The sequence below is a fragment of the Gigantopelta aegis genome, chromosome 4, assembly GCF_016097555.1.
Source record: "Gigantopelta aegis isolate Gae_Host chromosome 4, Gae_host_genome, whole genome shotgun sequence".
Taxonomy (NCBI): domain Eukaryota; kingdom Metazoa; phylum Mollusca; class Gastropoda; order Neomphalida; family Peltospiridae; genus Gigantopelta; species Gigantopelta aegis.
The window spans coordinates 111,141,759-111,155,359 of record NC_054702.1 but is presented as its reverse complement, the minus strand read 5'-3'; the positions used below and the strand labels follow the sequence as shown (position 1 = coordinate 111,155,359).

General features: G+C 37.6%; 1 protein-coding gene across 1 annotated transcript in view; it reads right to left on the bottom strand.

The window, feature by feature from the left end:
• Positions 1–5,417, bottom strand: part of LOC121371772 (endoprotease bli-like) — a 28,050-nt gene extending 22,633 nt beyond the window's left edge. The window contains exons 1-2 of the mRNA XM_041497905.1: positions 5,313–5,417; positions 613–796 (exon numbers count right to left, since the gene is read on the bottom strand). Coding sequence (XP_041353839.1) covers positions 613–786 — 174 coding nt within the window. The 5' untranslated portion in view covers positions 787–796; positions 5,313–5,417. The remainder of the gene's footprint in view (positions 1–612; positions 797–5,312) is intronic.
• Between the last annotated feature and the right edge of the window lie 8,184 nt (positions 5,418–13,601).

Below are 13,601 nucleotides of genomic sequence, written 5' to 3'. Positions count from 1 at the left end.
ACCATATAAGACTGAGGTGTGAATAAATCCTTAGATTAATTAAAACATATGTGTTAAAAATACAGCCTAAGCTGACAGAACACAGGCAGGTTGGAAGTTGAGTAACTGAAGAACACATCATTTCACTGAATAACCTAAGATGTATACAGGTGAGTCATAATGCTGTTAAGCTAGATTCATACTTCACCGCCGACTCTGGTCGGCCAATAGTTGACTCACCCTGCCTCTGTTCAAACCTAATCCTCATTTTTCAGTGAAGTCATTGTGGTTTTAACACAGTTCATGTTAAACTTTGACATACATACATTTAACCAGTTTTCAGTGAAGTCATTGTGGTTTTAACACAGTTCATGTTAAACTTTGACATACATACATTTAACCATTTTTCAGTGAAGACATTGTGGTTTTAACACAGTTCATGTTAAACTTTGACATACATACATTTAACCATTTTTCAGTGAAGTCATTGTGGTTTTAACACAGTTCATGTTAAACTTTGACATACATACATTTAACCATTTTTCATTTACCTAATAAAAAAACTAAATTTCAGTTTCACATGAGGTCGGCCATCAAAGTATGTATTGAGCTTTAGGCTACCATTTGGCCTACCTTGTGTTCTACGGTGAATCCCAAGCTGGTGGCGATATCTTGAACCACATTATCCGCATCACGTACATCAGCCCTCAGAGAAATGGCAAACTTGTTAACGAAGTGCCCGTCCTCAGTGGAAACACAGAGCCAGATGGACAACACAACTATAGTGAACAGCTGGAGAATTTTCATTTCTTAAAATCTAAAAAGAAAGAGAGAAAAGTAGAAACAGAGAACAAAATAGAATAGAAAATACAAGAAGCTAGTCTAGGCTGAATTTAAATATATTTATACCAGATGTAACGTGCGATACGCACAGTAAAGTTTAGACAGGATATGGTGGTCTTACAGTGGGCTTTTCCCCTAAAATATGACTGTTGTTAGCCAGGACTATATACATGGCCGTTGTTAGCCAGGACTATATACATGGCCGTTGTTAGCCAGGACTATATACATGGCCGTTGTTAGCCAGGACTATATACATGGCCGTTGTTAGCCAGGACTATATACATGGCCGTTGTTAGCCAGGACTATATACATGGCCGTTGTTAGCCAGGACTATATACATGGCCGTTGTTAGCCAGGACTATATACATGGCCGTTGTTAGCCAGGACGATATACATGGCCGTTGTTAGCCAGGACTATATACATGGCCGTTGTGTATATATAGCCACTGCTGTGTTAAGTAACAAATATGGCGACCTCCATTACAGCTGTAGTTATGAAATTCATCTTTGTATTCAAAACCTGACACAAGTGCACACAGATCCTTGCAAAATGTGGCACCGGGCAAGTACAAAGAAGGCAATCGGCAGTACAAATCACAAGAAGAGAAGCAGTCAGAACGATGGGAAACTGTTCAAATGGCTTTAACAGCTTTGCTTATTATGCTATAGACCGATTAAATTTACAGTTTATAAATATGTGTGTATATGTTGTGTGTGCATATGTGTTGTGTAAGACTGAGCTAGACAAAACTGGAAAATTAAATTATTGATAGGGTATTAACAGTGGCATAGAGAGATGTGCACACAGGGGCCATCATCCCTGCACCCCCCCCCCCCCCTAAAAAAAATAAAACCTATTAAACTTTATAAAATCATATAAACATATATACATACTTTAATAATGTGGGTTGTCCCCACCCCCACCCACAATCTAAAATCCTGGCTACGCCAGTGGGTATTAAATGAAGTGAGAAAGTAAAACAGATGGAATAAAACAGTGTAAGTGCGAGCAGTGACACAGAGTGAGATAATAGGAAAGGAACATAAAAGACAAAACACAATAACTACATAGCCTAAGTTTGATCAGATCATAACTCGCAGCTAATTGATTATTGTACTTTAATTACTCTCTCTTTACCTGCATGTGTAAGCTGCTTTCTCGCCAGAAAATTCACATCAATAGGGTTACTTTTTGCTTGATAAACATGTACAACTCTTATGGGGGGGGGGGGGGGGGGGGGGGGTAGGCATTATACTTACTTGACAATATGTTCACTGAACCATGTCTATCAACACAGAAATACCACACAAACAAATTCGACAGACCAAGACGTTTGAAAACAGAAATCGTGACGACATTCGGTGAACAATGATATATACCCGAGGCAAGTTCAGTAAATACACAAAAAGAACCTTCACTGGTGCAGTTTTTGTTTACCTTGAATTGGCCTCCTATCATCGAGTTCTAGTTACACAAATTAAATTTGATCAATATTCAAAAGTCACGATACAACAATGAAGCAGTTAGTTCTTGATTAGAGTTTCCCAACCACTGGACAACAAGGTTCTTTTTCTTTGAGAAATGTTGGCAGCTGTATTTATTGAGCATATGAAAAGTAGGTGACTATGTGGTTGTCACTAGCTGCCTAGAATTCAGTATTTCTTGAAACCCTTGACAAAACAAAACAAGAAGAAGAAATACAGCTGTTTCAATACTATATGAGCCATATATTATTACAAACATTGGGAACATCCCCTGGGGTGAGACTGGAACAAATTTTGGCTTAGCCAATTTTAAAATATATATAGAGTATTTCCTTGAAAATTATTAAAATGTGGGGGGTTTTATGGCAGTGTTCGAAACAAGCACTTGTCCGTTTGTCCTGGCAAGTGAAAATGTATTTGGACTTGTAAACATATTTTACCTTAATAGTTGTCCTATGGACAAGTAAAAATGTTAAATGCAGTTTCATTTTGAGCAGTAAAAAACATTGTCCTTGCACTTGAATGAAACAAACCATTTATTTGAATAAGTGAAAATACTGGCAGACAAGTATTTCTAGATGTACTTGACCGGTGGACTATAGTGAACAATTTTGCTTACTTCTATCACTGTAAGGACTATTTAATTAGCCAAATACTAAATGCTGTTGCCACTACGTATAGAAATTAACAATTGGCTAATGGACTGGCCTCGGTGGCGCAGTGGTTAAACCATCGGACTACATGCTGGTAGGTACAGGGTTTGCATCCCGGTAGCGGCTTCAACCCAGACCAAGTTCTTAAGGGTGCAATGGGTAGTTGTAAGGCCACTACACACTCTTCTCTCTCACTAACCACTAACCAACTAACCCACTGTCCTGGACTGACAGCCCAGATAGTTGAGGTGTGTGCCCAGGACAGCGTGCTTGAACCTTAATTGGATATTAGCATGAAAATAAGTTGAAATGAAATCGGCTAATTTGGCAATACACTGGGCAAGCCCTGACCCCTCATTTTTGGATTATCTGTTATTTCTTATATATAACAGGACAAAAGAAATACAATCTGATTAAAATGAGCTCTACTGGTCTACTGATCTATAAATAACAAAATAAATATTAACCAATTACACTTCACCTTTCATAGCGTTATTCGGGAGCATACAAATTCTAAAAATATCGGGTGAGACTATTTATGCAATAGGCGAACTTGTTGGTCTATTTCAACATGGAAAACAGGGGGAAAAGTGCAGTAATAAACTCTGGAATGTATACTAGTATAAACAGATTTTATGGCTATACCATCACAGGGGTTTTTTTTCGTCTTGAAACAAATTTTATATAAAATTTTATATTGCAATTAGTTTCCGGCATACTTAGTAATTCACCCGAATCATTTCGTATACCCTCAGCATAATCCCGAATGTTATCAAATTCTTTTCAAATCACTGGCATGATTTTGCAAGTAAGGTTTTGATTGGTCGCATGAAAGGTCAATTGGACATAAGCTCCAACGGGGTGCTGTTAGATCCACAGGTAATAGTAATTAACCAGTGGAGATAATTTGAATTAGATTGAAGGAAATACGTCATGCTAAGATAAAAATGGTTTGCTGGAAATAAAACATTATGAGGTAAGAGATGAATTTGGGACCTCTGAAACATTAGGACCTCTGTGATGTATTTTAGAGCATTATGCAATTAAAATGTAACAGAAACACAAGCTATATAACAAACATCTGTCTGTTGAAAACAAATCTAAGATTGTTTTGGGGGAAGCAGGGGAATTTTTATTTCACCCACCAAGTGTAAATAATGGACTGTTTTTCACTGTTCACAACAACCTCTGCAATGCACAAGGCCAACTGCAATGGCATGGAATGTTTTAATTCTTCAAGGTATTTCTTTGCCTTGGACTACATTCTGAGGGTTTTCAATTGCCAAGTGTTTTTACCATGGATATTTTCTTGATTGCAGGGGTTGCATAAGATGTTATTTCATGCCCTGAGTGTGGAAGTTTGGTGTCAGATAATAATAACACTGTTCAGTCAGGTTATGAGTAAACGAGGTGAAATGGAGTTTGTCAGAGGTCTGTGAATGAATCAATGAATGAATGTTTAACGACACCCAAGCACGAAACATATACATAGGCTAATGGGTGTCAAACTAAGGTAAATGAATGTAAGTTGTGAAACTGCTCTAAGACATTAACAGAATGAATAGAAACACGGAAAAATATCCGCCCGCCCCCCCCCCCTAACTCTAACTCCAACCCCAAACCCAACCCCAACCCTAACCCTAACCCCTAACCCCTAACTAAAAATAATAATGGAGGGGACCGGGCGGATATTATACCTCTATAGCAGGCCTTTTAAAAGCGGCGAAGGGATGGGCTGTGTCCTTCCCTTCAAGGAAGGACATGTTTTATTTAACGACGCACTCAAAACATTTTAATCTCGGTTATATGGCATTGGACATATGGTTACGGATCACAGAGATATTGAGAGAAGAAACCCGCTGTCGTCACTTCATAAGCTATTCTTTTCGATTAGCACAAGGGGTCTTTTATATGCACCATCCCACATACTGGGTAGTGCATACCACGGCCCTTGATATACCAGTCGTGGTGCACTGGCTGGAACGAGAAATAGCCCAGTGGGCCCACAGACACTGAGACAGCTAGGGATCGATCCCTGACCGATCTTTCCCATTAAAGACATAAATGTATGGATTTTTGGGCGGATTCTTTTTTTCATACTCTATATTAGTATATAAATAATGATAAAATGTAGAGCTTACCCTCTACTAGTGACTGTGCCCCCCCCCCCGCTAGAGAGTATGACTACCACCACCCCCCCCCACCCCCCCCAAAAAAAAAACACACACAAACACACACACACACTATCGTTCCTAAGGACCGCCTTCCCCGCAGAAAGTAGGAAGATACGCACATTGAAACAACGATAAATTGATAGCCGTTAACGTTATTCGTTATCTTTTACAAACTTACCGCATATACCAGTGTCGTATTGTTCCCACTACACATTTCCTGCAAGAAAATACCGAGTATTTACTAACTGGCTTGTTTAGCGAAACACATGCATGGGCACGCGAGATCTCGTGGGTAAATCAACCAACCAGTGACGTCAGGTACCCCATTTGTGTCAAGAAGGCGTGACATATCTACCTCAAAAACCGATCGGGTGATAACCGCCGTACGAAATATGGTTTTATCACTGCGAGCCAAGTCTAATTTCATCATCCGTGGGTTGGTCACTACATTAAAGTCGTAGAACCGAGTTTGAAAACAGTTATTAAGTTTGATTGATATACAAATAATAAAGTTTCAATAGAGTGAAAAAAGAATATATGGCGTTGAAACGGGGAAATACCTTCCAAAAATAAACGAGCTCGTTTTTATAACCGTTTTTAGAATCATTAAAAAAATATCATTTCGCAGTAGGCTGACCATAAACACTTCGGATGTATGGAAATGGTTATTCGAAACAATAAAACATAATGTTTAAAAAGTTTGTTTTGTTTAACGACGTCAATAGAGCACACAGCCCTAGTACTCTGACGGTAAGAGGGCTAGACAGTTATTACGCTCTCTTACCGTTAGGGAACAATCTATATATCTATATTGCGCAATATCTGCCTGAACGGTAGTCAAAGATTCATATGGTTGACGTTAAATAGCTTTACATCGGAGGGGACTATAGGTTTCGTCTCCGTCGTTCTGTCTGTCACACACACACACACACAAACACACATAACATACATACATACACATACATACATACATACATACATACATACATACATACATACATACATACATACATAGATATATATATATATATATATATATATATATATATATATATATATATATATATATATATATATATATATATATATATATATATAGTTACAGTCAATCTGTGAAACTAGTCATTACGCGTAATGTCTAAACAAATCAGTCATTTCGCGAAGTGCCTGTGACCATCAGGCAATACGCGAAATGACTGAAAATTCCAGGCATTTCACGAAATGACTGAAAATCATGGCCAGCCATAACACAAAATTACTAAAGTACTATCTATAATACCACACCACTCAAGTCCCAGTGTAACGCTTTATTTAAACTCAAATCAAACCATTTCAGAAGTTGTACATAAAGATGAAGTTGAATGTTACCAAGTAGTCAGTGTCAAATCATGAAAGTAACATATTGGTATAGAAAGGTCACTTGTTTTTGCACACAAGGCTACCATGACAACGACTGGAACATTGGATTTTGGTTTTGAAACATTTGCATCGATTGGACTCGCATCTTTTAGGACCAGCACAGTTACACCTAACATATCCTTGTCAACCACAGTTGGATTCGTGATTAACAGCTTGGCGTAAGGTCACTGACTTTGTACGGTTTACATCAGCATCAGTAAGTAAACGCTGGGGGCACAAATCAAACTGATTGCCTGTAAACTTCCCTTTTAGAATCCCTGCTTTCACACAAATTGCGTACATATCGATCTCATCATGGTCTATGATTATTCAGGGAATATTTCGTGGGTCATCGCGTCCCCTGTCCACAAGAGGGATAGGTATAGCTACGTTGTTTCCCACGTGTGCACTTGTTAGCTCCATGCAGTCTACTCCTCTTGACTATACGCTCAGCCTGAGTCATCTGGGAGGAACTTGCACCATTTCTCTCATTTAAACTATGTTTGTCTAATGCAGTAATAACAACAACAAGATGTTCATGGGTAAACTGATTGCTTTATTCCCGGCATAAAAGCCCATTGCATTATACTGCCCATCAAAAAGATGCCGTAGGAATCTAAGCTCCCATCTATCTACTACATGTATATCTATATTCCTAAGACTAATCTTTACTAAAAAATTTTTTTTCATAACATACATAATTAAACATAGAGAAGTACAAATATATATATATATATATATACTAATAATAATAATATGGTGTGGGTGGGTGGGAGATTAAATATTCTTCATTCTATGCTAGCGCTAAATACCACAAGACTAAGCGCGGCAGTCGTGCTATCTTACATGTAGTTACCACGCCGTATACCAGGCCTCCGATTGGCTGCGTCTACAGTGTCCAAGATGTTACCAATGCCAGGACATCGCAGCTTCCCGCCATGCACCCGACATCTGATTGGCTGGTTCTCATCTGACCCTGATTACCCTCGTGCCAGATGGTCGGTGACCGCACGCCGTTTAAACCGTAATTAGTGTTTAATTACTTACTTAAACTATGTTTGTCTAATGCAGTAATAACAACAACAAGATGTTCATGGGTAAACTGGTTGCTTTATTCCCGGCATAAAAGCCCATAGCATGATACTGCCCAAGTTGCCCCACCCCTGCGAAATGAATGCCCGGTGTACTGATCCCCTGGATATCCAATATCCGTTAATACCTTCCTAAGTTTGCCCAAGAAGGAACTATATAGTAACGGGCTAATTCTAGTGGACGTGTGGCTTAAGAAAGCTGGAGCATGACTGTTTGGTACGTTGGCCAAAGAGAAGGCTCGCATCAGGGCAGATACCGCACACAGGGATTAAATATTCTTCATTCTATGCTAGCGCTAAATACCACAAGACTAAGCGCGGCAGTCGTGCTATCTTACATGTAGTTACCACGCCGTATACCAGGCCTCCGATTGGCTGCGTCTACAGTGTCCAAGATGTTACCAATGCCAGGACATCGCAGCTTCCCGCCATGCACCCGGCATCTGATTGGCTGGTTCTCATCTGACCCTGATTACCCTCGTGCCAGATGGTCGGTGACCGCACGCCGTTTAAACCGTAATTAGTGTTTAATTACTTACTTAAGATATTGTGTATGCGAGCCTTAAAGGTCTACATTTATCAAAAACGTAATTCACTATTGTTTGGTATCTACGTATACCATTTACAATATATATGAGGTATCAATAAAATCAATTTTAAAAAAGTTACCCGTTTTTAATATATTCGCAATAAAAAGTCGCGTTTTTCCCATCACTTGCCAAAAAGCCTCTGAACTCCAAGAGTCAAGTCGCGTGACCCCCTGACGCGCTAACCGGCATAACATTCGCAGCCTTTCGGTCATTTTACATGGAAGTGGAACACGTGTATTTTTGTAACCATGTAGGTTTTATTGTTTTAATGATTTTATTATGCACAACGCACATGCACCTAAACTTTTGGCTAGGAGCTGTAGGGACATGCATTTACCTGTCTTTACATCTGACCTCTGACCAGGGACAGTGACGATCAACCAATAGACTGGCCAGCTGTGTTTGACCCAGTTGGTGGCTATTCACTGTCACTCACCTGACATTTCTTGACACATCACGAGCTGCACAGGCCACGCACTCATCTGCTTTCAATCTTACACTGGAATAATTGGTGAGTTATATTTCTACTTTTCTAATTCACTTTACTATTTTACTAACATATAAAGTACAGTTTATAAATTACAAATAAGGTTTAAATAAATAACTACTTCAATTAACATTTACTTTGATAAAGGAATAAACTGAATTAATGTAAGTATTAGAATTTGGGCGTGGCACTTACGCTGTAACAATAATGGATATTCCTATAGCCAAGCCATAATTAAATGAGTCGTTATTATTGTTTTAGAAATGTATGTGAATAGTGTGTATGTGTGTATATTAAATTAGAAATGTATTCGTTTTAGTTTACTTGTTTCTTGTAGACGTTTGACGCTTTTTCATCATGTTACCGCCCTAAAGCCCACAGCTAAAGGTATTGGTATTTCAATGGGTCTAGGTAAACCGTATCACCTGTGGAGATAATGTTTTGTGTAGCTTACCTTTATTTTATTATACTGTATATCGCCATATGTGTAATTGTTTGCTGTAAATAATGATTTAAGATTATCGGCGATTGATTAATGTTCAGTTGTTTAACGTACGGTAATTCTGTATGTGTATTATGTCTATATTTGATGTTTACTGTGGCGATGTTAACTATTGCTCAGTGTATCGTTCTTTCTTTTGTTCAAGCGATTTGCTATTATTTGTAGATAATAACTAGACTGCAGCAGAGTATTTATATATATTTTAATGCGTTTTAATATGGTGTTTTAAGACTGTTTATGTATAGTGTGAATGTATTTTAATAATGCTATTTTTGCTTATAGGGTTTGTTTGACTATATATCCTTATTCTCCTAGTGTTTTTTTGTTATATAGGGTTTGTTTTTTGAATAACCTTATTTTCACGGTTTAAAGGGTTGCAAAATATCTTTCACCGGTATCCATGCCTTGGGATCTTACCAGCCTGTAGACCGATGGCCTGCCACGACGCCACCGAGACCGGTCTCTCCGGAATAAAGAACCCTGTTAAAATATCTTCACCGAGTCCAGTTGTCTTTTCGGGGAAGTAACAATGGAGCCGACGTTTCAGTTTCTGGAGATGGGGAGATAGTCGTCTGACATCGGGAATCGTCTGTACTTGCCGGTGAACGTGAATATCGTCTAACATCGGGAGTCTTCGTTTGTTGCCGGAACCAGTCAACTTCGGGAACCCATCGGACATCCTCGGGATTGGAGGTCAAGGCTGCTGTACCTTCGGTTCATCGTTGGATGTTTCGTGGATAATGTGATTTGACATTAACTGATGTGAACAGAAAATTTGTGAACATTTTTATTTTTATGTGCTAAATATTGTGATATGTTGATGCAAGTTTGTGATGACGTGAGTAACACATTTTATTTTTAAAGATTTTGGATGGTTTATATTTAATTTGATTTTTGTTTTCTTTGCTAGTTTAATAATTAATTAGACTTTATTGTTCTAAATATTTTTTGTTGTTGCTTACATGTTTAAATAAAAAAAAAATTTTTTTAGTTTGTTTTGTCGATTACTGTTTACAAATTTAATTGCTTTGTTTTTTTGTTTACATCTTTAATTAATTTTGTTCATGTACTTTTAGAAAAAAGGTACATATTTTACATATTTGATTTTGTTGTTGATCATCTGTCTTTGTTTACATATTTAATTTTTCCATGTGTTTTGGTTTTGATTAAATGTTTTGTTAATTATTTGGAAACTCTGCAGTTTAAAGTTTTTTTCTATAACAAAAGTTTAAATTCTGTTTTTGTTTTTTTTAGCATAGTTTCATATTAATTCCATTTATTTTTATTAACTAGTTAACTTGCTTGAATAATTTAATTTGATTGTCATTATTTAGTTTGTTGATTTATTTGGTTGACTTTGTTGTTTAATTTGGTTAACTTGATTGAATATTTTTTTTTTTTACTTCATTATTTTATTTAGTTGGTTAACCTGATTTAATTATTTGATTTGATTGATTTGTTTAGTTATTTTAGTTTGGATTTAATATTTAGTTTGGTTTTGTTCATTTTTGGTAAACTTAGGTAAACAAATTTAATTTTGTTACTTAATTTAGTTAATTTAGTTAGATAATTTAATTTGGAAATTGCATCTAGTTTATTTAATTAATTTGCTTGTTTATTTAGTAAATTTGATTGAACTATTTAATTTTAATATAGTATTTAAATAAATAAATAAATAAAATAAATAGTTATTAATTAGTATATGTATTAACCATTTGCACAGATTTTAATTTTCTTCTTCCATCCTTTGTCTTGATTTTCTTGATGTGACATTATTCATTTATAAACCCTTTGACATTTGACGACCAAATACTGATGGACTGTCATTTGGGTTGGTGTTAGGTTAGAATTGTACTTGCAGCACTTGCACTTGGCACATGCACTGAACATTGATTATATTCATTGATTTGTTATTCATGTTACAGTGATTTGATAGAATTGCTGGCTTTACTTTTCAGATATTAGTACATTAGAAATAACACAACTAGTGTCTGTTCTTGTTGTGTTGTGAATGCATACATGTGAATAGTTATGATTGCAATGATGTTTGATATTTTATGCACATAGATTGTTTGATGAAATAATCAAATTTGGTATAATTGCAGGTTATTAGTTCACAGCTTGCATTTATTTCAGATCTCAGCAAGTGTTATTAAATTGTATTTTGTTGTATTGCAGGCCATTTACTCACCAGTTTGTATTTATTGCAGCAGTTAGCTGTGTTATTAGTAGTATATTGAATATTTGATTAGTGTCATAGTTGTTTGTCAAAATGGCAGAAGCTATGAGTGTTGAGGAGATAGAAGATTTGGCTCAGACTCTTGCTGAGATGAACTTAAAACCTAAAGCTGATAGTCCTCAGGCTTTATTTGAATGGATGCAGCAGTATGTGGAATCACAGAACAAACAGCCAAAGGAGGAAGTGAAGGTCTTCTACCACTTCATATATACCACCGCTCAAAATTTCTTACTTTTCTGGTGACCCTTCTGCAAAGGGTCATGTAGATTTTGATGTGTGGTTATATGAGGTGGAGTGTCTTTTGAAAGCAAAGTCGTTTTCATATGACGCAATTACACAAGCTGTTCGACAATCTCTGAAGGGTGATGCTGCTCGAGTGGCGATGCGACTGGGTCCTTTAGCTAATGTGTATCAGCTGATAGACAAGCTAAAGAGTATTTATGGTATTGTAGCTTCCAGTGAAACTCTGATGGCGCAGTTTTATAATGCCAGGCAAGAGGAAGGTGAAACTGTATCAGCATGGAGTTGTCGACTTGATAACCTCATGGGTCAAGCTTTGTCCCAGGGTGAAGTGCATGCAAGTGACACAGATCGTATGCTACGTTCCAGGTTTTGGCATGGACTTCGACACGACTTGAAGGATTGTTCTGGACATAAGTTTGACACTGTGCATACCTTTGACAATTTAGTCACTGAGATCCGCAGTATTGAACAGGATCGCCAGGAGCGATATAAGCCTCCACAGAGAAAACCTGTCCCGGGTAAGATGGCAACCGTAAATTCTCCTGTTGAATCTTTGGATGCCTTAGCTGACATCAAAGGTATGATTAACCAGCTGAATACCAGGTTTGATCAACAAGAATCCAGGTTTAGACACATGGAGAAACAGTTAAGCCAGGATCCATCATCACGACAATCCCAGGAAAGTCGTACTGGATTTTCATACTTCCAGAAGCAGAAGAATGTTCCGCCTCAGTTTAGTCATCCAGATATGCAACCAACACGACGCCAAAGGGATCCATGTGGTATTCAGTGTTTCCGTTGCCACCAGTATGGACATATTGCAATTGGATGTCGGGTTAGGTTAGATCATAGCCGAAGAAATTTAAACGGGAATCGACCTTAGCCGGGGAGCAGGCTACTGGTCTTTGTTGTACAAGCTCCACTAACGATACTTTTATTCCACAGGGTTTAGTTGGAGATGCCAATGAGGTTGAAGTGAAGGTGAATGACATTACATGCCGTGCTCTATTGGACACTGGTAGTACGGTTTCAACTGTCAGTAATTCTTTTTATAAGAATTCTTTACCTGGTTTGGAGTTACATTCAATTCAAGATATACTTGAGGTTGAGTGTGCTGATGGACAAAATCTTCCATATTTAGGCTATATTGAAATATCTTTATTGCTAAAGGGAAGTTCAGAGGATCAACCAATTAACTGTTTGTTTTTGGTTGTTCCAGATTCAACCTATAATTTGTCTGTACCAATTTTAATTGGAACAAACATCTTATCTTCTCTTTTACAAGGTTGTCGCCAGAAGTATGGAGATAAATTTCTTCAATCAGCTGATCTTCATACAGGGTATTATTTAGCCTTTAGATCCATGGTTCTCCAGCAGAAAGAGCTGTCTCGGATGAAGGGTCGACTTTGTCTTGTTAGGTGCGCTGAGACACAGAATGTGGCTGTTGGGCCAAATTCAACCATACTACTGAGAGGCTATATGGACAAGAGATTGCCATTTCGAGATTCTTGTGCCGTTGTACAGGAGTGTAGCAAGTCAACGGTTTCAGATCTTGAAATTACACCAACCGTTGTGCAATACAGGTACAGAGACAACCAGGAAATAGATATTCAGCTGTCTAATACAACAACCCGGACGGTAGTGATAGCACCAAGAGCTGTAATCTGCGAGCTGCAACCAGTCACTATTGAAGACGAAGCTTTAGAAGAATTTAGTCCTGATGCATCACATCTTTCTAAAGTTACTTTGTCGACTGATATTTCCAAAGATGAACTGGAACAAGGAAGACAACTCATTTTAGAGTATAAAGATATCTTTTCCAGGGGTGATGACGACATTGGATTCTGTCCACATGTTAAACACCGAATTGATCTGACAAATGAGACTCCATTCAAGATTCCTCATCGCCGAATTCCA